This window comes from Rhinolophus ferrumequinum, chromosome 6 (genome assembly GCF_004115265.2).
Source record: "Rhinolophus ferrumequinum isolate MPI-CBG mRhiFer1 chromosome 6, mRhiFer1_v1.p, whole genome shotgun sequence".
NCBI lineage: Eukaryota > Metazoa > Chordata > Mammalia > Chiroptera > Rhinolophidae > Rhinolophus > Rhinolophus ferrumequinum.
In genome coordinates, this window is record NC_046289.1 from 56,290,744 (window position 1) to 56,316,335 (window position 25,592).

General features: G+C 33.4%; 1 protein-coding gene across 10 annotated transcripts in view; it reads left to right on the forward strand.

The window, feature by feature from the left end:
• DMXL2 (Dmx like 2) overlaps positions 1-25,592 on the forward strand; it is a 124,748-nt gene that overhangs the window by 50,763 nt on the left and 48,393 nt on the right. For 5 of the 10 annotated variants that reach the window (XM_033107092.1, XM_033107093.1, XM_033107098.1 and 2 more), the window contains exons 9-16: positions 2,815-2,989; positions 6,279-6,518; positions 6,975-7,246; positions 7,890-8,586; positions 8,926-9,047; positions 17,093-17,182; positions 19,237-19,354; positions 22,887-23,012. In XM_033107092.1, the coding sequence (XP_032962983.1) occupies positions 2,815-2,989; positions 6,279-6,518; positions 6,975-7,246; positions 7,890-8,586; positions 8,926-9,047; positions 17,093-17,182; positions 19,237-19,354; positions 22,887-23,012 (1,840 nt within the window). The remainder of the gene's footprint in view (positions 1-2,814; positions 2,990-6,278; positions 6,519-6,974; positions 7,247-7,889; positions 8,587-8,925; positions 9,048-17,092; positions 17,183-19,236; positions 19,355-22,886; positions 23,013-25,592) is intronic. The other 5 variants (XM_033107094.1, XM_033107096.1, XM_033107097.1 and 2 more) reach the window with 1 other exon arrangement.

The window sequence follows — 25,592 nt, forward strand, 5'->3', positions numbered from 1 at the left end:
TAAGCAGTTTTGATTAGTAAAACATGTAAAGGTTGTTTTACATTTCCTTGAAATTAGTTGTAATGAAAAACATTTTGCTTTTATTTCATGAGGATTAAAATTTACTTTTGTTCAAATTAAAAATGACTATTTTGATCCTTAAGAATAAAGCTGTTAAGATACTAGATGCAGGTGAACTTATGTAATTGTTTTACAATTTCCATCGTTTAATATTTTGAAAATGAAATAATTTTCCAGTTTTTAAGTGCAATACATATGAAATAAAAGTGTTTTCTAAGAAATTAGATTATTTATAATATACTATAATCTATTGTATCCATTATGATTAGGGACTAAAATGAGATAAATACATTATAAAAATTCTAGTACACCTAAATTACTAATTTTCTTAATTTTTCATGTGACTGTTTTTATTACACAAAGAATATATGCGTATTGTATTTACAAGATTGAGGTTATATTTTAATTTTTTATAACTTGCTTCTTATACTTCATGTTTAGAAGTACCTTGTACATGTATTTACAAAGTAAATACTTTTACCTTGTACATGTACATTAATAGTTTAATGGTTGCATAGACAAAATGGCTTTGCTTTTTCAACAAGCAAAAAAATGTTTGGATTTTGCTAAGGATGTGGTCCTGAAACGTTTTATATAAAGTAGGCCTGCTCTGAAACTAGCTGTGATTGGGTACTGTTTATACATTTTTTCCCCTCAACATTTAAAGCATTAATGAAATTAAAAGCAGAAGTCAAAACAGTTAAAGTTTTACTTTGTTTGATACTGATTGAAATGTTGTGGGACAACACTTAATTTACTACATAGTTACAATCATTTATATATACTTATGTAACATATGTGGTGTGATCAAAACATACAGTGAATGTTTAAATTAAAAAAATTTATTACAGTAAAAGACATTGCCATTAATCCCCCTCAAAATACTCCCCCTCACTTCGAACACACTTACCCATCGTTCTTGCCACTTTCTGAAGCAGTTCTGGAAGTCCTCTTTTGTGAGAGTCTTTATTTCATCCTCCCTCATGACAATGCTCCGTGTCACACACCGCCTCTGGTATGGCAACTTCTGTCAAATAAAAACATTACGGTGTGTCCTCATCCACCTTATTTACAGGATCTGGTGTATTACAGTCACCGTGTGACTTCTGGCTTTTCCCCAAAGTCAAAATGACCATGAAAAGAAAATGTTTTGAATTGAGTCAGGACATTAAGGTAGCCACAACAGTGCAACCAAAGACACAAAAGAGGACTTCCAGAACTGCTTCAGAAAGTGGCAAGAATGGTGGGATAAGTGTGTTCGAAGCGAGGGGGGTTATTTTGAGGGGGATTAATGGCAGTGTGTCTTTTATTGTAATAATTTTTTTTTATTTAAGCATTCACCGTATTTTGTGATCACACCTCATATTTTATCTTTAAATTACATAGAACTTTTGGAAAATAAGGCCTTTTGTATGTCTTTGTATCTTCTGTGGTACCTAATATATTGCTTTCAAGAGTTTGTTAAATTGAATTACTAACTGCTATATAAAATAAAAGCAAAAATATAAGTAAGCATATATAACCAGTGATTTAAGAAATTTTTGCTATACTTTAATATTAATTAGTAATGTTAAAATTGTTTCTAATAAAAAAGTCTAATTGTCTGACTTATGAGCTGTTTTGTTTTCTGATATCCTTTCCTATGAAACTCCTAATTGCAATGCCTATATAATTCTACATATGCTTAAATTATACATTTTGTTCCTAGGAGAGAATAGCCAGTATTATACAAGTCATGCCAGTTTAATTAAAACTAATGATAAATGTCAAAGATCGAGTGAAAATAGTTTGATAAGCAGTTTGGAGTGGGAGGTCTTTAATACCCATCTTTAATACCCACTATTATCAAAGAAACAAGCATCTCCATAGCAGGGAGACCAGAGATAGTGGACATACCGTAGAACTGATCGTTTTCCTTATGGAAAAGGATAAAGGACAGTGGAAATTAAAAGGAAGGACCAGATGTGTTACTTTAATGGAGGAAGAATTGAGAGGATGCTACATTTTTATTTGATTGGAGGTGAGGAACAAAGGAAAAGAATGTGAAGTTATTATAAAGCATGGTGTTAGGGGGTGAGTTAAGTGACAGAATAAAGGAGTAGTATGAGGCAGGGTTATGGTGTGGAGAAAAAATCATGCTGAGTGATAGGGCCCTGTGTCAGAATAGTTCAGGTGATCGAGTGTGCCAGTAGAGAATTTTTATTATACAGATATATCTCAATTTAAACAAATCCCATTGGTCAACACTTTTATGAGGTCTTTCCTGGCCACTCTTATCTAAGTAGATTCCCCTTGTTATTCTGTATGTTTGTACCCTCTTTTCTTCTTTATAATAGAGATCATATATTTGAATATTTGGCTGACTATTTAGTTCTAAGTGAGAATTTTGGAGAGAAATATTCTTCCTGATAGGTAAATTCTGGAATTTTTTTTTCTTCTGTTATGACTAGTTAGTTTCATCTCAGTACTGGGATATTCTGAAAGAACTAGACTTTGAATTCCTAATCTTAATAGGGGTTTCTGTAGATAATATGAACAAGTATTTTTGAGCAACTACCCCACCTTGAACTATAAGATATTCAAGAACGATGGAGGATATATTCAGAATTGTTCTAGTGTAGTTAAGAGACTTTCATTTAAAATGATCAGGTTTTGCAGAGAGAAGAATCATAAAATCCTTAAAGTCAAAAGTTCTTCGATTGAGACCTGTTACACTTTCAAGAGTTGGATTTAGCAAGTACTTTTTTATTTTAGACAATACACCATTTGAAAAATTTAAGAAAAGGACAAAGGAGGTCTTCTGTTCTTGTAACTCACACCGAATTAATGCCTGACCAGATGGCAACGCATGAAGTTCAAAGGCACATTTCCCACCATGCAAATGCACTGTGCCACTTTCACATTGCAGCAAGCATCAATCCTGCCACAGGTAAAGGATAGTACATTTTTCTCTCTATGAATACACTGAAATAAAGTAAATAAATAGAAAAGTGGGACTACTTTTATAACCTATTCTTTATTTTATGTTAATGTTCCATGTTTTCTTTAAAATACTTCTTGATTGGAGTAGGAATATAAGGTACCTTTTCTTAAATATAGACTATATGATTCTCAGGAAATAACTTCAAATAAGTATTTTTGAACACCTTTGTCTAGAATATAGCAAGGGTTCCGAGTAAATTGAGCTTTAGTTGAACCCGGGGACACAAGTGATGGCAGCCTGGTTAATTAGTGTGATTTCCCTCCCTTTTATATTTTCACTGTTATTCTTCTCAACTGTTCTTTATATCTTTAGCTAACTATATTTTTGCATGGTTTTTATTATATTTCAGCATATCTTGTTTCCTACTCCCATAGATTTTCTTGTCCTACTCTTAGGGAAAGACATTTTTTCTTCTGACTTTGATATTTTCTTTTTTTCTTTCCTCATGTGGTTGAGAAGTATTTTTAGGCAAGTTCAGTGTTGGCAAAATTATATTTAAAAGCTTCTATTTAAGGCATTGTTTTCTTTTTGTATGAAAAACAGAAGGCCTATAAATTTCATATTACATTGTAGGTAGAACTATAGTTATATATAGTCATGTTTTATTGAAAGGGAAGTCTATTGCTTCAGAGTGCAGAGGATTTTATTTTTAATTGCTTGTTTATGAAAAGGTGATATTCAGTAAATAAAATTCCAAAAGGATGATCTTTAGGATGCCTCCCCCCATTGTGGCAGTGGCTCTAAATATGTGCTGTGCAATATGGTAGCCGCTAACCGCATGTGACTATTTGAGTCCTTGAAATGTGGCTAGTCCAAATTGAGATATGCTAAAAAATACACACCAAATTTCTAAGACTTAGTACAACAGAAGATTGTAAGATTGCTCAGTAATTTTATTTAATATTGATTACATGTTGAAATGATAATATTTTACGTATCTTGGATCAATTAAAATATTAAAATTAACTTTACCTGTTTCTTTTTACCTTTTATAATGTGGCTACTAAAATGAAAATTAACTGTGTACCTTGCATTTGTGGTTTGCATTATATTTCTATTGGACAGTGCTGTGCTAGCTGATTAAATGTTATTTTGCCTATATTATCCTTTCTGATCTAAAATCTAAATTGTATTCTAAGATTGTCTTTATAATATTAACTTGTTTTCAAAATGTTGGTGGTTTTAGAGTTTTACAAATTTTTAACTTTTTGGAAGAACCTTATCTTGAGTTATTGACTGTGATGAAGATCTAACTTTAAACAATATGCAATTAGTGATAGTATGTAGTAAATTCAACACATAATAAAAAGCTTCACTATTAACTGTATACACTATTCTGTCAAACTGGAGTAGGATCATAGGATCGTTCCCTGTGGAGGGGTGTTCTGTCATATAGTTTGAGTCTAAGGACGGCATTCATCATTTTGAAAAAATATTTAGCATCATGGATTTGTGTTATACATGCTATATGTAAATACAACATTTAGGTTGACCAAATTGATGCAAATGCAAATACTTTTGTATTGTAGGACTTTTCTTCTTCACCTTTTTTTGGGGGAAAACATTTTGTACCTACAGTAAAGCTGAAAGTATAGTACAGGAAATACCTTTATACCCTTTGGGTAGACTCACCAGTTAACATCTTATCATGTACACTTTTATTCTTCTTCTTCTGCCCATATGTATGTTGTTATTCTCTCCTCCTTTATTTTTGGCTTAGCCATTTGAAAGTAAAGTTGTCACCAACATTATCCTTCATCCCCAAAATATTTTACTACATTACGTAAGTATTTCAAAATGTGTCCTCTAATATAGAGAGGAGTTTCCTCCCTAATCCCAATACTGTTATCACATGCAAGGAGCATAGATAAAACAATACCATTCTAATATATAGTTCATATTAAAGTATAGACTCTTTTTTTATGCATGTGATTGTCACTTCTCTTTAAATTCCTTTAATCTAGAACAGTCCCTCTGTCTTTCAATTGTCCAAAATAGTCTCTCAGTGGCAAAACAATGATCTCTCAGTTATCTCTTAGAATGCTTGCAGGCTGAATATTTGTTCATGATAAGACTTAGGTTAAACATTTTTAGCAAGAATACTACATAGGTACATATGTGATGTACTGTTTAATGGGGTTAATTTATAAATCCTCTTTCATGTGATGTTTCATTTTTATTGGAAAACCAGGACTGCCATCCAGGAATTGGAAAGAAAGAACAACTTGGAGCTTTATTTAACACTGATATTTATTAATAGAACATTACTAGAATATTCTGTGTATTTTATCTTTAGATTTTCACAGATTTTTACAGAGGACAAAGTTTTATTTTTTCTTTCTGTTGAATAGATTATTTATAATATAAATTGGGATTAAGGAAATTAATTTTTTGAGTTATACTGTTTTACACAAACTAATTAATCTATATCATGAATTTCAGTTAACACAAATGGAGAAAACCTGCGGTAGTTAGAAGTTTGCCTGCTGCCTTCCTGTGTTCTTTCTTGTCATTATTTTCTCCCAAGTTTTGAGGAATGTTTCAAATGTTCAGAAAAGTTGGAAGAATAGTACAGAGAACACATAGTTCCTCCATTTTGATTCAACAATTGCTATCACTTTGCCACAGTTGCTTTATTCTCTCTGAATACACACATACGTATGTATGTATGTATATATATATATATATATATATATATATATATATATATATATATATGTGGGCATGGTGTATAAAAATTTTTCTTAATCTTTTCGAAGTTACGCATATCATAGCACATCACCCTTAAATATTTTAGCAAGTATCTCCTAAGGGTAAGGAAATTCTTTCACATAATCACACAATATCATTATTAAACCTAATAAAATTAGAATTTCATAGTCTCTAATATTCAGTTCATATTTAAATTTTTCCAGTTGTCTCAAAAATGTCTTTTATAGTAGCTTTTTATCTTTCTGTTCCCCCATTCCCAAATCAGGGTTCAATAAAAGTTCATACATTTGGTGTAGTTGGTTTTTAAATTAGTAATTTAATTCCATATTAAGTCTGCACCATTAGTTCTTAATATTTACATTTATCATTAAATTCAATTAAAGGTTTCACAAATCCTATTAGAGTTACTTTGACTTGTTGTTAGCACTTTTTCTGTGTAAGTACTGGTCTTTATAAGCATTTGTAATATTTTCAAAGGAATTAAAAAATTTGTCTTGAAATCTTATCTTTTTTGTTTTCACAGATATTCCCAATGTCTTGGTTGGCACTGTATTTAACATTGATGATGGAAATGGGGGCTTTGTAGTTCACTGGTTAAACAACAAGGAATTTCATTTTACATCATCTACTGAAATATTTATGCAGCAATTACGAAAACTTTCTGAAAAGCAGGTAGATCATGAAATCGACGATGCAGATGGAGAAGATGAGGAGCACTCACAGGAGGAAAAGGAGAGGGGTTTACATATGAAACTAGACCATGGTTGGTATCCTGTGTTCAGATTTTTGTTTTTCAAGGACACAAGTTTTTGTGGTGTCACTTTTAGTTTGTAATCCTTGATCTCTTTCCTTTGAACTTTTCCATTCATTCTGCAAATACTGACTATTTACTATGAACCATCTATCATCTATATGCTTTGTTATAACATATTGGTTTGAGTACTGCATTACTTTGGAAGCCATATACTTTTGGGGGGAGCAGGTTTTGCTAATGGTAATAATAATGATAGTGTGAATGAAATTTTGATTTTATCTAAAAGTAAGAAATTTGAGTTAAGACCAGAAAAGTTTCCTTCTTTTGTTTTTTTTTACCTGACCATAAATTGTAAAAGGGATATATAGTTTATAAAGATGGTATGCTGTTTATTTACAGTCTAGTATGTCAGTGAATTTTTATAGTATTATTAGTATGTATTGATAAATTTATTTTCTGATTCAGAGTTATCCCTGGACAGAGAATCTGAGGCAGGTACAGGATCATCAGAACATGAAGATGGAGAACGAGAGGGAAGTCCTAGAACCTATTCACGACCTAGTATATCAATGCCACTGCCTACCATCCTGCTTGATCGGAAGATTGAAATGCTGCTAACTGAATGGAATAAGAATCCTGACATGCTTTTTACTATACACCCTGTAGATGGTACCTTTCTAGTGTGGCACATAAAGTATTTGGATGAATATAATCCTGGAATATTTAGACAAGTCCAGGTATATTTTATTGATAAAGCAATTATTACATCCTGTATTACATGTATGTATACATACACACACATATAAAAGGAAATAGATGCTATGCAGGTTTAGCAGGTTTTCAGAATTACTCAAAGATTTTGATAAGCAACTGATAAAATATTTATCCTTGCTACCAAAGGGGATCAGTAACCACAAATTTTACAAACCTGGTTAATTTATAGTAAAATGAATTTGGCTCTGAAATGTGATACTAAATATTTGAATAGGTGTGTTGAATTTTTTTTTGCAATATTTTGAATAAAGCTGAAAAGCTTACTGCACGATATGATTTAGAATGAGCTCCCCCGCCCCCCGCCCCAGTTTATTAACTAAATCTAGCTGCCTTTATCTGTTATCTTTCTGAACTTTACATTTGTGGTTGTGGTCACTTATATGTACAGGCGAGACACTGCAAACTTTTTTTTCTTCAGTCTTCTCTTAGGCTATGAATAGCGATGCGATGTTACATAAATCAGGAAAAGGATTAGACCATAAAAGGTTGAAAATGATACTTTTTGCTAGGAAGCTGAGATTTGGCATTTTGACAATAGAAGTATTTTTGGAAGACTTTGGGAGGAGGCAGACTACTTATACTGAATCATACAATTGTGTTTTTCAGGTTTCTTTTTCTTCCCGGATTCCTGTTGCATTTCCTTCTGGTGATGCAAGCTCTCTTAGTAAAAACATCATGATGTATGCCTGCATAAATGCTACGAAGGATTCTCCCCCCGCTCCGTTCCACCAAGAGATGATGGCTGCAGGCAGGCCCCACAGATCACAGCCACACTATAGATCACACAGTACAAATACGAACATTCTATCTCCCACAGTAATGATGGTCTCTAAACATATAGATGGGTCTTTAAATCAGTGGGCAGTCACTTTTGCAGATAAGTCTGCCTTTACTACTGTTCTAACCGTATCTCACAAATTTAGATATTGTGGTCATCGATTTCACCTCAATGACCTGGCATGTCATTCAGTTTTACCACTGTTACTGACATCATCTCATCATAATGCTTTGTTGACTCCTGAATCAGATTGTCAGTGGGACTCAGACAATAAATTAAATAGATTAACGGATCCTGTAAAACATACAAAAGGTTCCTTGAAACAACCTCTTAGAAATGCTGCCACACGTACGTTTCATGACCCAAATGCAATCTACAGTGAACTTATTCTATGGCGTGTAGACCCAATAGGACCTTTGTCATACACTGGAGGAGTATCAGAATTGGCTCGAATTAACTCTTTACATACTTCTGCCTTCTCTAATGTAGCTTGGCTTCCAACTCTCATTCCCAGCTATTGTCTTGGTAAGTGTTCATTTTAATTGTGAACTTAGTAAAAGCTTTAAACTGTTATTTTTTGTCCACAAAATGGTTTATGCTTGTCATTATTAGGAGGATTTTAAATAAGTGTTCAGAACGTAGGCACCGTACTTATGTTTAGAATTTTTAGAAGTTTGTTTTTATCTTTTCCCTCACATATTTTCTCTTAAATTTTTTGCTAATAATTTTGTATCCAGTTATGTCTGTTTAATTCTGATTCTTGACCATGGTTATGCCTAAAAAGAAAAGTGAATATTTGTTTCTCATACTTCAGCCAATAATAAAAATAAGCTACATTTTAATGCCAGATGTTTACTTTCTCAGGCACATATTGCAATTCTGCAAGTGCTTGCTTTGTTGCTTCTGATGGCAAAAATCTGAGACTCTATCAAGCTGTGGTAGATGCAAGGAAATTATTGGATGAATTGTCAGATCCAGAATCTTCGGTAAGTACTCACTAATCTTTGTTAATATAGTTAAGATGATAAAGAATTCTCTTTTATTTGTCTAGGATCTTTGTTAGTTGGTGTTTAGGGAGTGAACATGTGTCCTGGGCTCTATATGACAAATTTATTTTTTTTAATTTGTGTTGAGATTCATGAATCAAAATTACAGTCTACATATCTCACACACACATAATACATTTTACATTTAAACAAATTTTTCTTTTTATAAAATATCATAATTTCTTTTTTTTTGATTAAAGTTTATTGGGGTGACAATTATTAGTGAAGTTACATAGTACAATTCTGTAATACATTAGTTTTTTGGGTTTTTTTTCCAAAAAAGGTTTTAAGGCAGCTTTACCAAAGTCTGTTTATGTTAGAAAATTTGAACTTTTCTGAGCTGAATTCACTACTTAAAAAAAATGTTATAGTTAGAATACGTTGTCAGTGGATGGCAGTATATCATTCTGGTTCTATATCTGAACTAGAAGTCATGTATATTAGTTAATATCCAGACTTGAATAGTGAATTTTCTATTTACCTATAAAAACATGCCTCTTTATAAAACAACTGTTCTAGTAAAAATATTTCCAATTTTGAAAACCAAAGACTATTGTTGAGTGGCTATTTTATGCCCCTTTAAGGAGCTTTTAATTTAATTGAGGAGAGAAATTATTAATAAAAAGTTAAATAACAGTTTAAGACAGAAGAAGAGGTATCTGCGGGTGGTATGTAATTAATCGTCAAACAGGTGGCACTAAAAGTATTTCATAATTCAGTGAAGAGAAATACCAGTTTAGGGTAGGCATAGAAGTCTCTAGTAAGGACAGTATTTGGGTTTGTTTGTGATGAATGGATAAGATTTAGAAAGACAGATCCTTGGCCTTTGTCTGAGTGAGAGAATGGCCTGAAAGTAAGTATGCATATAGGAAAAAACATTTATAAATAAGACTTGTTCCAGAAACAGTGAGAAAACCAGTTGGACCAGAGCCAAAGAGAAAGTCTAGCATCTTAAAATTATAGAGTTGGACGATACTTAAAGGTCACCTAGTCTAACCAGCCATCTGATGCTTTATTCATTCCCCTTTACCACATTCCTACCAATTTGTCATCTGGCATCCAAGGAGAGAAAGTCAACTCTAAAAGGCAGCTTATTCTGTCTTTGAGTTACCCTCACTATTTTATCGAAATTAAATTTGTATTCCTTAAATTTTATTTGTTAGTCTTAGTTCCATTTAGAATAAATCTAGTACTCCTTGCATATGAGAGCACCTCAGATATTTGAAAATAACTATCTTGTAACCCTTGAACCTTTTTTCTTCAGGCCAGACCTGCTGCCCCCCCGCCCATAAATTTCTCTGTTTTACATTTGACCCTGATTACTCTTCTTAGCAGGTTTCAGTTTGTCTGTACCCCTCTGAGCATTGTAAGATCACTAGAATACAGAAAGAAGTATTACAGCCTCTCTCATTAGTTATTACTATGTTTTAGCAGTTACACCACAGTCTTTGTATGTAATTGATTTATTCTGAGCTGACTCTCATTAAATATTGCAAAGTTAATTTTGTTTTTTTTCCACCAGTAAGCCATTCTGTATTTATTTGGGCCCAAATGTAAGCCTATTTTCCCTTTTACATTTCATCTTGCTAAGCTCAACTTAACAGTACAACTTTTTAGTATATTTTTGAATCCAGATTCTGTTATTTGTTATTGTTTTATGACATCTAGGACCAGCCTATTTGATGGATATTGTATCTACATCTTCATCTAAATCAATTATTAAAATATTAAACAGGACAGAAGTGAAGAAAAAGCCTAGTAGTACACATTTAAAATCTTTCTCCATTTTTATTGTCTGGAATATTTCTCCAGCTTGTGTTAAGGATTTCTGTGAGACAGCTTGTTATGTACTTTGCCAAATCTTCTGTCTGCCAAATCTTCTGCAGTCAAAAAAAGGAAGTCAAATATGTATGCTATGAGTAATATATAGTAGGTTGAATGTATGTACCCTGATGTCTCCTGATGACTAAAACGTTGTACTAAATAGACATCAAGCTCTTCTTGTTTTCTTTTTTGAAAATTGGAACATTTGCCTGTTTTTAGTCTTTTGGCTATGGCATTCCCCAGGATTTCTCAGAAAATATCCTCTGTTGTACATTGATCTCATTTGCAAAATTTCCCTAACCTGGGCATTATTTTTCCAGAAAATATAAATTCATTTAGAGCAGTTAGACACATTCTTAGAATTTATTTATCCTGGGGTTCTACTTCCTCCTTAGGAATGTACTTTTTTCTTAAACTTTCCATTTTTTTAAAAGTGAAAAAGTAACACTCACTGTAGAAAATTTTTGGTTCTTTCTACTTTTGCAAGCTAAATTCTTGAAATGGAAGATGAGAGAAAAAGTAGAAATTGAGTTTTTTATTCTTTGGACTTTATTAACATTAAATCATCAGCTTCTGTTAATGATCTTATCTTTTCCTTTACTTCTGTACTCTGAAAACAATAATTTATTCAATGCCTAAATTAATTTTTAAATAAACTTTTAATTTTAGAATAGTTTTAGATTTACAGAAAAGTTCCAAATAAATCGGGTTCCCAGAATACGTCACAGCCAGTTTCCCCTGTGGTTAGCATCTTACGTTACCAGAATACATTTGTCACATCTGAGACACCATCATTGGTATGATATGATTAATTAAATTCCAGACTTTATTAAGACTTAACTGATTTTTTCACTCAGACTCGTCTTTTTTGTGTTCCAGGATCTCATCCAGAAAACATTATGTTTAGTCATCTTGTCTCCATAGTCTTCTCTGATCTGTTAAATTTTCTTAGTTTTTATCAGTTTTCTTTTTCATGACTTTGACAGTTTTAAGTAGTATTGGTCAGTATTTTACAGAATTTTCTTTCGATTTGGGTTTGTCTGCTATTTTTTTCATGGTTAGCCTGGATTTATGAGTTCGGGGAAGGATAACACAGATGTGAAGTATCCTTCTCATCACATTATATGTTGATTACATGCTATCAGCATGACTTATCACTGGTGATGTTAACCTTGAGCATTGGTCCAAGCATTGGTCTTTGCCAAGTTTCTCCGCTGTAAAGTTACCTTCCTTTTTCCTACCCTGTCATGATCTGTTCTTTGGAAAGAAGTCATCATATTCCACTATGCACAGCCCCCAGTCAAGGGAGAGGGGGAATTAGGCTCCACCTGGGGTGGGGAGCATTGACTTTTAATGGCATTATCACTGTAATTGTGTTTAAGGCTACCACCTGGCTATTTGTTCCCTGTTTGTCCCATCTGTTCTTTTTTCCACTTTCCCTCTTTTTTCGCTCTCCTTTTTGATTCAGTATTTTCTCACGCTTCTATTTTAGCTACTCCCCTTGTTTTTGTTTTTAGTGGTTCATCTAGGGTTTATAATATACATCTTTAACCTAATACAATTAATTTTCAAATAATAGTGTATCACTTCAAATGTAATGTAAACACCTAATAATACTACCCTTTCAATTAACCCCCTCTCCTTCTTATGTAGTTTTTAGCATACAAATCCTATACATGTTTTATTAGGTTTAGACCTAAATTTTTTTTTAGCAATTTAAGATGGTAAGATATTTTAATTTCACTGTGCATGTTTTCATTGCCAGAATTTAGAAATATAATTTATTTTTGTATGTTTATTTTGTATCCTGCAGCCTTGCTGCACTCACATGCTGTAGTTTTTTCTTGTGGATTTCTTGGGATTTTCTACGTAGACAATCATGTGTAAATACGAATAGTTTTATCTCTTCTTTTACAATACTTATGCCTTTATCTTTATTCCTCATCTTATTGCACTGACTAGAACTTCCAGGACTATGTTGAATAAGAGTGATGAGATTGGACGTCTTTGCCTTTTTACTAATTTAGAGGGAAAGCATTCAGTTTTTCACCATGAAGTACAATGTTAGCCATAGGGTTTTTGCAGAGACTTTTTATCATGTTGAGGCAGTTCAACTCTGTTTCTATTTTTTTCACAGTTTTTAAAGTTAGGTATTGAATTTTGTCAAGTGCTTTTTCTGTATTAATATGATATGTAATTTTTTTCTTTAGTTTTGGTTCACATAGTGAATTACATTGATCCTAGACTTGAAGCTGTAACACTCTAGTCTCTGCTTCTGTCTTCACATAGCCATCTTCTCTTCTTCTTAGGACACCGGTCATTGGATTTGGCATCCACCCCAATCCCATATGACCTTATCTTAAAACTGATTAATCTGCAAACACCCTATTTCTAAACAAGGTTACATTCTGAGGGTCTTAGTGGACATGAAGTTTGAGGTGACATTGTTTAACCCACTATACTAACCAACATTTTTTCCTCATCATTTATATTAGCAGTTGCATAGTCAGGAACCTCCAAAGTCTCTTGAGCCTCCAGACTCCCTTGAGTCATTTTAACTTTCAGAGCCTCATGCTATAAGGAATTCCGAGATTTTTGTCTTTCTAAAATGTAGCCTTGCCCTTATTGTTGATCTTAAATTTTTAAGAGAACGCAGTTGCTTTCTGTCAAGTTCCATTTTCTCTGCTTTTTTCTTTTCTTGTAAGTCAGAGTAGCAGTTCTCCCAGTTACTTCCTATACTGATTGTGAGTTGAAATGTAGCAAGAAGTTGTCACATGCTGTCCTTTCCTCAAATGAGATTTTTAGTAGATGCTGAAAGAAGCTAACTTTTAAAAAATTCCATGTGAAACAGCTGAAAAGATTTGAATTTTCTGTGGATCAAGAGGTGGATTGAGGGGCACTGAAAATTTTGGGACTGGGCAGTAAAGTGGCTAATTTGTAGGATGCAGTGCAGTTGGTAGTTGCAGGGAGACAGCCAGGAATCTATTGACTTAGTCGCTGTGTCAGTCAGGACGTAGGTGGGAAACAGATCACACCCATAAAAGTTTAACTGAGGAGAGTTTTGTGAAAGGACTCCTTACAGAGGTGAGCACATGGTTAACCCACAAGGAATAATAGTAAAGCTCTCAGAGTCCAGCACCATTATCACCCTGGTAGGCAGAATAATGTTCCTCTCCTCCCCCCAGATGTCTGTGCTTATCCCCAGAACCTGTGAATAATTGACCTCACATGGCAAAAGAGACTTTGCAGATGTGAGTGAATGAAGGACTTTGAAATGTGGAGATTATGCTGGATTATTTGGGTGGACTCAGTCTAATCACAAGTCCTTGAAGCAGAGAGCCTTTTCCAGCTATGGTCTGAGAGAGATGTGACAAAAGAAGAATGATCAGAGAGATGATGTTGCTGCCTTTGAAGATAGAGAAAAGGGGCCATGATCCAAGGAATATGGATAGCCTGTAGAAACTGGAAAGGACAAAGAAACAGACTCCCCCTGGAGCCTCTAGAATGGAAGGCAGCTCTACTGACACCTCAATTTTGGTCAAGTGTCAGATTTGACCAATGTCAGACTTCTGAGCTACAGAGCTATAAGATAATATATCTGTGTTTGTTTATTTATTTATTATTTGTTTTTATTAGTTTCTGATGTACAAAACAATGTAATAGTTAGACATTTATCATTTATACCCCTCACAAAGTGATAACCCCCTCCCCCCATCTACTACCCCTCTGACATCGCACACAGCCATTACATTTCCACTGTCTCTATTCCTAATGCTGTACTCCACTTCTTGTAAATATATATATATATATATATATATATATATATATACACATATACATATACATATACATATATATATATGTTAAATCATAGTTGACATTCATTATTGTTCCGCTTCAGCCTCAGGTGTACAGTGCAGTGATCAGGCATCTACATCATCCCTGAGGTGGTCTCCCTAATGAGACAAGTGTCCATCGGATACCCTACAAAATCTTTACAACATTATTGATTACATTCCCCAAATTGACTTTCGTATCCCTGTGGCAATCTTGTGGTTACTGATTGTGCTTTCTAATCCCCTCACCTTCTCCCTTATCCCCACCCCACCTCCCATCTAGCAACCGTCAGTTTTTCCTCTATGTCTCTGAGACTGTTTCTGATTAGAGGAACCTCCAAAGTCTCTTGAGCCTCCAGATAATCTTGAGCCATTTTGACTTGCAGAACCTCATACTATAAGGAATTCCGAGATTTCCTCTGGCCACTGCTCCCATTGACTGAATTCATCCTGAAACTGGAGAGGGCCTAGAAGCTAGGTGATACAGTTCAGAAGTCAGCCTCTTGGGGACACAGAACAAGGCAGATGAGGGTGGAGAATGGATCAAGGTTTAGATGCAAATAAAGAATAGCCAGCAAAGTCCACTCTTTTTGCCCTTTAGCATCTGTTCCTGTTCTTTAGATGAAGAAACTTTGATCTCCAATACAGGGGAAACAGATTCCCATTTGGTGTTGTATCATTGTGTAATGGTGCCAATTCAGTCATAATCCCACTTGGAACCTAAATTGTAGTTGTTGTACCATCAGTGCAGCAAGGAAAGTGCAGCAAGGAAATCAGGAAAAAAAGATTATGTTATTAACATAAAGGAGAGCTGTTCTAGCCCCTGTGTCTATAGGTAGTCACAAAACTAACATCCAATAATCATAGCCTCCTTTCGTCACCAAATCCCACATTCCCTTACACTTTTGTCAGTACCTTGGGTGTCTTTTTTCTTTCTTTTCTTTTTCTTTTTAAACATGGTGGAGTGGCCCAAACATTCCCATATGATCCAGTCGCTGTCTTTTTTGAGTTGCTGCTGTTTCCCATCAGTTTTTTTTCTTTTTTTTTTTTTTAATAGGTTATGACAGTACAAGAATTTCTTGGGTTTCAGGCACAGTCTTTCTTGTCCTCCTTTTGTAGTAACCAGATCAATTATACTGACCAGTCACTCTTCTGTGCATGTTGCTTAAATAGCATGAGCTCAGAACAGTCAAGGGCCAGTCTCAGCTTCCAATATAATGGAACTCTATTTTCCCAGACAAAAGTATTTGGTTTTTGAGTACTAGTACTCTCTAGACACATCAAGCCCAAGACTGTGGGGACAGGAATAAAAAATTCTGTAGGTGGGTTATTAGGTGAAATAGGGAGAGCGTACCCTTACTCCTACCTGTACCCTTCGATTCGCAGACCTAGCTGTGGAGGAAATGTCATCTTACCATTAGTTTAAGGTATATACTGCAGCTTGGAGGACAGCACTCCACCGTATAGGACATTGTCTCCCAGCTGGTGCTGTAATTCCAGGAGGCATTCTACTGTTCTGTTAAGCCAACTGCTTCCAGGAGAAGAGCCACTTGGTTAAGGCCAAGCCAGTTTTGTGAGATTAGACCTAGTGACATATTTCTTCCAGATGGACTGGAATTAGGGTGAGTGAGGCACTCACCGCTGGTAAAAAACTAAAGGAAGTGTCAAACAACAGTAATTAAAATAAATATTAGTTTAATGCAATATTTTAAACAATCAAAATTAATGCAAAAATTCCATGGTGAACAAAATGCCAACGTTTTAGATAAAGACAGGATTCAACAGTGCCGTGATGAACCATATGGGAACCTGAGGTAAAAGGAGAAAGTTTGCCCTATAATCATAGCTTTCTGTATGTTTTTAATGGTTATTTTCCCCCCTCAACATTAAAGTAATTGAAAAGTATTGCAAATTGAAAGTAAGTATATTAAAACTGACATTATTTTAAGTTTAAATATTTCATTTACACCAAAAACAGAATTCATTATAATTTTACTTTTCTGGCATTAATGAAAGCAAACTCTTCAATAATATTATCAAAATGTCTGTCTGGAGCTTTAAGGTTGCAAAATGAAGACATGTTAAAAGAACTAGATGCCTGGAAGTTATATACTATTTATGAAGACACTATAGATTTTTCTAACTGCTTAGTTAATTTTAAAAATGAGAATAAGAATGAGTACAAAGGTTGGAATGTTTCTTTGACTGTTTTGCCATTTTCAATCAGTGAATTTGAAGGGGCCTTTAATGTCTGAGACGCTGTGTTGTCTTGGCAGTAGATTCTTAAGTTGTTGATCATTAACATTACGTGTTTTTTGTTTCCAGAAACTTATTGGAGAAGTATTTAACATTGTGAGCCAACAGTCTACTGCTCGACCTGGCTGCATTATTGAACTGGATGCAATAACCAACCAAGTAAAAACATGCTTTTGAATTGGTGATATTAATATACTTTATCCTAGAGTACTTTATATGCATATGATATATTTCATTCTCAAATAATTCTCTTGTTTGATACTAAATACAGTCAACTCTTCTTGATTCTTGTAGTGAAAATCTAATGATTTAGGAATTATTCTTTTCCAGTTGAATTGTATCGTTAGCCGCATTTTCTTGTTTAAAGATTATTTGACTCAGGGAAGTCATAAGGAAAATATAGTACAGCTGCATAGATGCTTGGTTTGAGGTTTCCCTTTTTATATCATGACTCACTTCATCTCAGTAAAGGGTGACTTTATCTTTAGAGTGTTTGCTTTGTTTGGCTAAATAGTAAATATTTCTATGAGGTCCATTAAAATGCAAGATGAAAATAGGATCAAAGTATACGTTTACTTTCTAATCACAGGTCTGTTGTGTAGCCATTGTTCTTTCCCAGCTACTGGCTTAGGAAATCCATTCTAGCTCTCAGGAGATTTGTTTCTTCAGGATCATGTTTATGGACTAAAGAGATAGAACTAATATATTCATTCCAAATATAGAAAAAGATTAGTGAGGAAGTTACCAACATTTTCAAACAAGGAAATGAAGAAAGAGCCAGCCATATTTAGAAACAAATACAGAGTTATGTCATTATTTTTCCATGGTGCCTTGCACATTCTTTTGGGGAAAATGTAATAATTTCCCCCATGTAGAGAAATTACCATATCAGTTCTTGGCAACAGAACTGTGGCTGCCGGACTCAAATTACTAATGCCTTAACTTTTCTATCCTAGGTGCCATGCCTTGTTTTCAAATTCAACCTTAAATTTCCTTTTTCTACTCCAATGGGACATGGGAGAAGAGTAGATTGGCTTCATTTCTGTAGACATCTTAATTTCTAATGGACTGGGGGTGTTAAATTCATTGCCCACTTTAGCCCCTTCTTTACTCTATCATAGGCTATTAATATAGTAAAAGTTAAATTAAATATTGTGACTTGGTGATATTCATTAGCATTCTGCTTTTCACTGTCACTACATGCTCATGATTTTTTCCCTCCTTGTAGTGGCTGTCTTTAACACAAGGACTGGTAAACTGCAAGCACTGATAAATGACTTAGGCTTTTAATAAATGATAACATTTAAAACTCATTCTAGGTTTGTACCCAGTGTGCTGTACAATTTCTGTGTCCATGAAGACAGCACCCTTCCTTTTATTTATTCTTTTTCCCTGGGGGAGGTGATCTTTTATACTATGAATGTGAAAAGATTTTTTTCATATTTCTACCTTGAAATCTCTGGCACAGCCATCTCCATCTAATTGTCCTGACACACTTCCATAATAAGCTTTTGTTTGGATCTAGCCTTTCCATGAATTTCTTTTGTGATTCTAAGTTGCTGTTTGTACCATAAAGGTCTTTACTCTTCTCTGGTCTAAAAACATGGTCATGTAGCATAGCAACTGACAGTGATGTTTCATCCATCTTTCTCGAAATCCTAGTTACGTATAAGTACATTTCTTCAGAGATATGTCATCCCCACTGGCTGTTATAGGATCCCTCATCATTCCCACCAGACAGATTTATTGGGAATACTTCGAGGCCCTTTCTGGTTTTTCTTTTTTTTGAAGTGGAATTAGGAAAAGTAAAGGAGGCCTGTACTAATGTGACTTACAGGTAACTTAGCCTTCTCCAGCCAGGCATGAGACCTGATACTTTTGAGCTCAGAGTGGTGCAGGTCAATTATGTTTTGTTTTTTTTGGATTTTTTTTTTAGTTTTTTTTTTTAAGAAGCATACCTGTTGATTTGTTTTTGTTAGAGCTCCTCAGTTTTGCTATTGGCTGTAGCATCTTTGAAAGTATTTTTCTCTGCCCAGGTAGTTGTAATGATTATTTTGTTTTCTGTGCTTTTTCCTTTCCAGTGAGTCAGTAGATAAAGAATAGAAATTGTTAGAGCGATTTATGTCTTCTACATTAGTATTTTTGGGGCTGTGGTGTGTGAGAGACAGGGAATTTCAGAAATAAAGAACTCTTCATTTTTTTCATATTTTTAGTGTGGCTCAAATACACAATTGCTTCATGTGTTTCAAGAAGACTTCATTATAGGATATAAACCACATAAGGAAGATCTGGAGAAAAAGGAAACAGAAGTATTTTTTCAGCCATCACAAGGTAACTTAAAAAAATAGTCTTGAGTTTGCTTACCTTCATCTTAAAAAAAGGCCTCCTAAATTTTTTCAGAGTATAGATCTTTATATCAAGAGTCATCACTGTCATAATTTTTAGTAAATATACCAGTTCTGTCAGAATTGCTTGTTTGTAGATTTAGAAGGCATGTGGCTGAAATTACATTTTGAAAGAGTTTCATTGGCAACATAGACTTTTGTCAAGAAATGTTATTTATGAAACCTAGTTTAATTGTTTCAAAAATTAATTTTAATTGTTTAACTTTACAATTGTTCTGAATGGTAGTAAGTTCCCTGTGGTATCTTAAACAAGCTAATTAATTTTAGTTTAAGTTCAAAAAATAATAATAAATTGGTACATACTGTTGCTGAATATAGAGTGTAAGATATGTTGTATGGTCTCTTAGAAACCTCAGGTATGCTGTGAATTTAAGGTACCATCTTAAAGTTTTCTCCTCTGAAGTGTAGTATTTCTTTTTTCTTTTAGTGAAGGAAAGTAAGTAGTTCTCAAACCATATGATGTTTAAACTTTATTATTTAGCTTAAAATGTTCCCTTTAGAAGGTATAAATTTGTAATTATAAAGTTGCCATGTTCTATTTGAACATAGAACATATTGAATAGAATACTTTCTATTTGAAAGTAGGAAGGACACATTGTATTTCAATAATTTGTTTTCTATGATGAACACTTTTTAGTTTAAAAGGGTTTCCAGATACTTTATCTCATTTGGTTATAGATTGTAAGTCTCTAGATGGACATATTTGATTTTCTTAGTATAGCTTTTATCACAGACTTATGTATAGTCATTGAAGGAAAGTATTTTTAATTAATTTGTATAGATAATTTTCTTTTCTTTAGTGGCAAATGAGAATGAGTTCCTGTCTTCTATGAGGCTTAGCTCAAACATCTTTTCACGCCTCAGACTAGTAATTTTTTTCCCCCTTTATTGATCTTTCTTCATATATCAGAACTTTTCTTTTTTATAAATTATTCAGTTGTCATGTTCAGTTTTATTTCACTATTACAACAATACTACTTTATAGACTTAAAATTTGGTTTTCTTTAGTAATTCACCTTTATCTGGGTTAACCTTTTTTATATGCTTTCCGACAAAGTTAGCTATCGTTTATCATGCTATTTGTAACAGTAAATACATGCCAACCTACTAGAAAACAATGCTTATATAAAGTTGGTATGTTTATTTATAATATTTTTAATGGAAAGACTTGCATTTAAAAATATTTTTTTATTTCCATCTTTTGATATTTATATCACTGCAAAATCAGGCCAAAAGATTTTTCCAATGCCTTTCTTGATTTTCCTTTAGTTTTTTGTGCACAGTTTTTTCTGATATTCTAATTTTATAGCTATTTTTTTAAAGGACTTGATATGTATAAAACAATGTATAAATATGTATGAAATTAATTACTCTTTTAATTTTTTAAAATGCCACTTATAGAGAAAAGTGGAGTACATAGTTACATTAACCCTCCTACGCCTATAACATAGATTGAAATTTTAAGATTTTTGTCTCATTTACTTTATTTTCTTTTCCTTTATTCCTGAAATATTTTAAAGAAAATCCAGCCGTCACGTTGTTTCACTCCTGCATCTTCTATATACGTTTCTAAAAATGGCTTTCTTACATGTATGCTATTATAATATTAATAAAACAACAAAATTCCTCAGAATTGTGTTATAACTAGTCCATATCGATTTCATTCAATTGTTGGGGTTTTTAATTTGTTTGGATCCATATTTTAAAGTCCACATATTGTGTTTTATTATTTATTAAGAGTCTTTGAATCTAAAGTGATCCCTCTTCATGCTGTCACTATGCCCCTGAGTTGTTTTAGAAGAAGTTATTTTATAGGAATTTCTTTGACTAGTTACTTATGATGTCATTTAACTTTGTCTTGTAAAGTGCAATTTAGCTATGTAGACGTAATTAGATATAGGTTCAGCTTTCTAGGTAATGCTATGTATTTCATCTGTATCACACCAGAAAGAACATGTTAGGATGTCTCATTTTTAGTGATGCTAAGAGTCAGAATATTCAGGTAGTGGCTCCAATGTAAAATTTGCCAGCAATCTTCCATTGATAGTGTTCCTTTCAATTATTTCATTAAGAATTACAAAATTATGACTTTCTAATTTTATCAGTTCTCTTTTATGTTAGCTGGAAAGCTTTTGTAAAGAAAAGCTTTTCCTTATCAACTGGAGCTATTTGGCTACTTTGAAATAGAGTTATTTTGAGGAAAGGCAGGGTAAGTGCTTAGTTCTTTCCCTTTGACTATTTCAGAGGGAGAAGTTTGTGCCCAAGTTACCCCAGTGGTTACTGATGAATTTGTTGTTGTTGTTTGACTTTCTTTTCCTTTTGGATATCATTAAGAACCCAGTGATAAAACTCTTTATTGAAGAATAATATACATACAGAAAGGTACTCATACTACTTATGGATGTTTATGTTCTTAACATATTTCAATTAGTTTACAGTCATTCTTTTAAATACTGACATTGTCCTATAGTAGGCTAGTGAGGATCCTTTCAAGTTGGTCTTCTGAGTCCTTTTGAAACAACCTCCTTAGTCTTGATAGTTTACTTTCTTTCATGCTCTACTAGATATCCTAGGCTCATCTTGTAGACTTCCTTTGCAAGAATGGAGTCATCCCACCAAACTGTTCCTTTTGATGGGGAATGGGATTTAGAGACCACAGTTTGGGCCCTAGCACTGCTCATTGCCAATGAGTTGTCATTATGAATTTTCATTTTTAAGGAAAATTTTTATTGTCCTGTGTAGATCTCATTTTCATATACGAAGAGTACAATTTACATATATGAAGAACATGGAAAATTATGTCCCCAAATCACGTCTTTTCATAAAAAATGCATAAAATGTCTAAAATGTATCTTCTGCACCACTACCAGTGCCCCTCCCCGCATGACTTTAAATGCTGTTTTTATATAGGAAAAGCAGGATAAGTTTTTTTTTAATTTTTTTCCTTTTAATTGCCTATTTTTCAAATAAGGAGTTAGTGCTCTGGTTACTTTGAGGGGCAACCATTGAGCCTGGCTTGGCTCGTGTACTCTCCCTCCCTCTCTTACTCTCTGTCTCTTCCCTGTCTTTCTCTTCTCCTTCCATTTCTTCTTGTGCCTCCTTTCCTTTTTTCTTATATGCCCTCTCTCTTTTGTTATTTTTATTAACTCGTGCTTTTTTTAAAAAAATATATAGTTAGTGTGTTTTAATAAATTGTATTCATTTTTATCCTCTGATGCTCAAATTGTCCCATCTTTGACCAATTGATGTCCCTTCATGTTGGCTTTTGTGTACTTTTCACGTGGCCACATTAGTTTTTGATAGCTACCTAACTTTTGGCACAAAAATTATATAAAACTCCTAAATGTCTATTCTGCCCTCTCCCTCCCAATTTCTATGCATGTCGAGATGTTTTTTAAAAGTGTCTTTTCTTTTAACCCTATAGAAACATATTAACTTAAATATCCTTTTCCTTTGAGCAATAGGATATCGCCCACCACCATTTTCAGAAAAGTTCTTTCTAGTAGTAATTGAAAAGGACAGCAATAATTACTCTATTCTCCACATGTGGCACCTTCATCTTAAATCTGTACAGCCATGTTTAGGTAAGTAATTATAATTTTTATGTAGAAATAATGTGAAATAAATTAATTTTATGGAATATGCTTTAAGTTGCTTAGTTTTTTAAAATGAAGATCCAGTGAACTATAAATTGAATTGGTAAATTGAAGTATGTATATGCCATATTTTTAATAGCAAGGTCATAAATCATTAATGAAACAAATCTAAAAACATATGGGCACATTAGACATATTAAAAAAACCTCGATTGATTTATTTTTTCATTAATTCTTATTAAAATGCTTTTATGACTGTTCTAGGTAATATGTCTCTATAAATTAGTTTTGCTATCGAATTAATTTTGTACTTTCCTGTTGATTAATACACAACGCCTTCTGATACAGTGTACGTTAGCTTTAGTATCACTAAGAGAAGCAGATTTGCTGTTTTGAAAATGTGATTGAGCACGTGAAGCTCATAAGCAGAACTGTTTTGGTGGCATATTAGCAAATGCAACATTGATTAAAAAAAATCATTTCAGCCATGCTTTTGCAATACACATTCATATTAATTTCTTAACGAAGGAGAAAATCTATAGTATGAAGCAAAGAAATTCATCATGGATCTTTCTTTTTAAAACAAACTTACTTTCTAAGATACGATTCTTAAAATGAAGAACTGCACAGATAGACATATCAAACTGAACCCCCTTTAAATTACTTAACTCAAAATATTTGAGTTACTAAAAGATTTTATTCTTTCTTATAATTATATAATTTAACTGATTTTATTTATATTCAAAATTTTAATACAGTGAACTAACATGTATATATTTTTTCTCTTTCTAATTCAAATTGTTAGATAACTGTGTAAATAGCAGTTTTAACTGAGTCATAAACTGGCATTAGAAAAGCTAAATGATTTGATAAAACCCTTTTACCTGTGCTTAGCTGAACCTATCTTCTTGAGGAAGAAGGAATCCAAAAATTCTTTCAAAACCTTTGCAATTAATTCTTGGCATTCCATGTTGTTTCACTGAAATGTAAGAGTAGAGGGTTCTAAAACCAGCTCATCAGGAAGAGAATTCTTAACCCACCAGAGAATATAGTATTCTCTAGAGTTGGGCACAGAGCCAGCAATGGTTTCAAAGAGTAATAGAGATAGTAACAGATCCTTGTGTTAGGAAAGGATGTGATACCTTCTGACCCCACTACCTATGAGGGACGTGTCCCACCGCTGTTCCCCTAAAGCCAGAGCTAGTGTAGAGCTGCTTGCTTGCCATTTTGTGACAGCACTATATGATCACAAACAGCAAGAGTACAGTAGCGTCAAACAAATAATATGCTCTCTTTAACTGTGAAAGAAAGCACTTATCTTTTGTTTCTAACCTTCCTAGCAAGTTTATCAGAGTGATTGTATATTGCCATTCATAGCTAATACTTGAGTTTATCAATGTGTTGAAAATCCTGGCTGAGGATGAAATGAGAGGCTTAAATTTAGATGGGGATAGAGCATGTTGAGTAACTACTAGGTAGGTGCCAGGCACTGAGATAGGTGCTTTATATATGTGAGATAGATGTTATCCTCACTTACTAGTGGAATATTAAGTAACTTGACCAAGTGCCACATCTAGCTTGTCACAGAACCAAGTTTCAAAATCAGGCTTTGCTTTTTTCCTGCTCTTATTTTCTTTCTTAGCATGAGATATAAGAAAATTGCCTAGTTTACAGGAAGAGAAATGATATAGTTCATCCTTATTTTCAGATGAGAAAATAGCCAGAGATAGTGAGGTGCCTTGTTAAGGAAACATATGTAGTTAATGACTTATCTCTTCTCACTACTATCTCAAGTTTGTAATCATAAAACGAAAATGTTTTTATATTTCTTATTGAGTGGTTGGCCATTAGATTGACACATTTAATATCCACCAGAAGCAAAAGCGGGTTGATTATTGTCTATTGGTATTCTGGTGCTTCTTGAGATGTACAAAGTGATAAGACATCATCCTTGCCCTTGATGAATTCATAGTCTAATGGGGGAAGACAGACACACAAATAAATAGATGTAATACAAAGTAGTCCTCACGTGTAGCAGAAGCACAAGTAACTGAATCTGCTTAGAGAGTTACACTCCATTCTAGTATGAAAGCTGGAAACTCTTTGGAGGAAGATTAAGACCAATACAAAGTCAGTCAACTAATGTTATCTTAAATTTGTTTGGAACTTTTATTTTTTGTATTCTTGAAATCATTATCTTGTTTCAATACTTAATTGTTAAGAGGCTGTTATTTTAGTGTCTTCTTTGCCACAACTAATTACATGACCTTAGGAAAATCATTAAGTTCTCCAAGTTTAAATTTTTTTCATCTATTAAGTGAGGCAGAACCTTGTTATTTCTCAGTTTGATTCATGACTCATCGGTTTCAGCAACACCTAAGGTGCTTATTAATGCGGATTTCTGGAATCGACCCCAAAACAACTGAATCAGTGTCTCTCTGGTTAGGCCCCGGGATCTTTATCTTAACAAGTTCCTCAAGCTTTTGATGTATTTGAAAGGTTGAGAACATTGGACTAGATAACTTAAGGTTTTTTTTTCTAACTCTTACATGTTATGATTTTTCCCTGA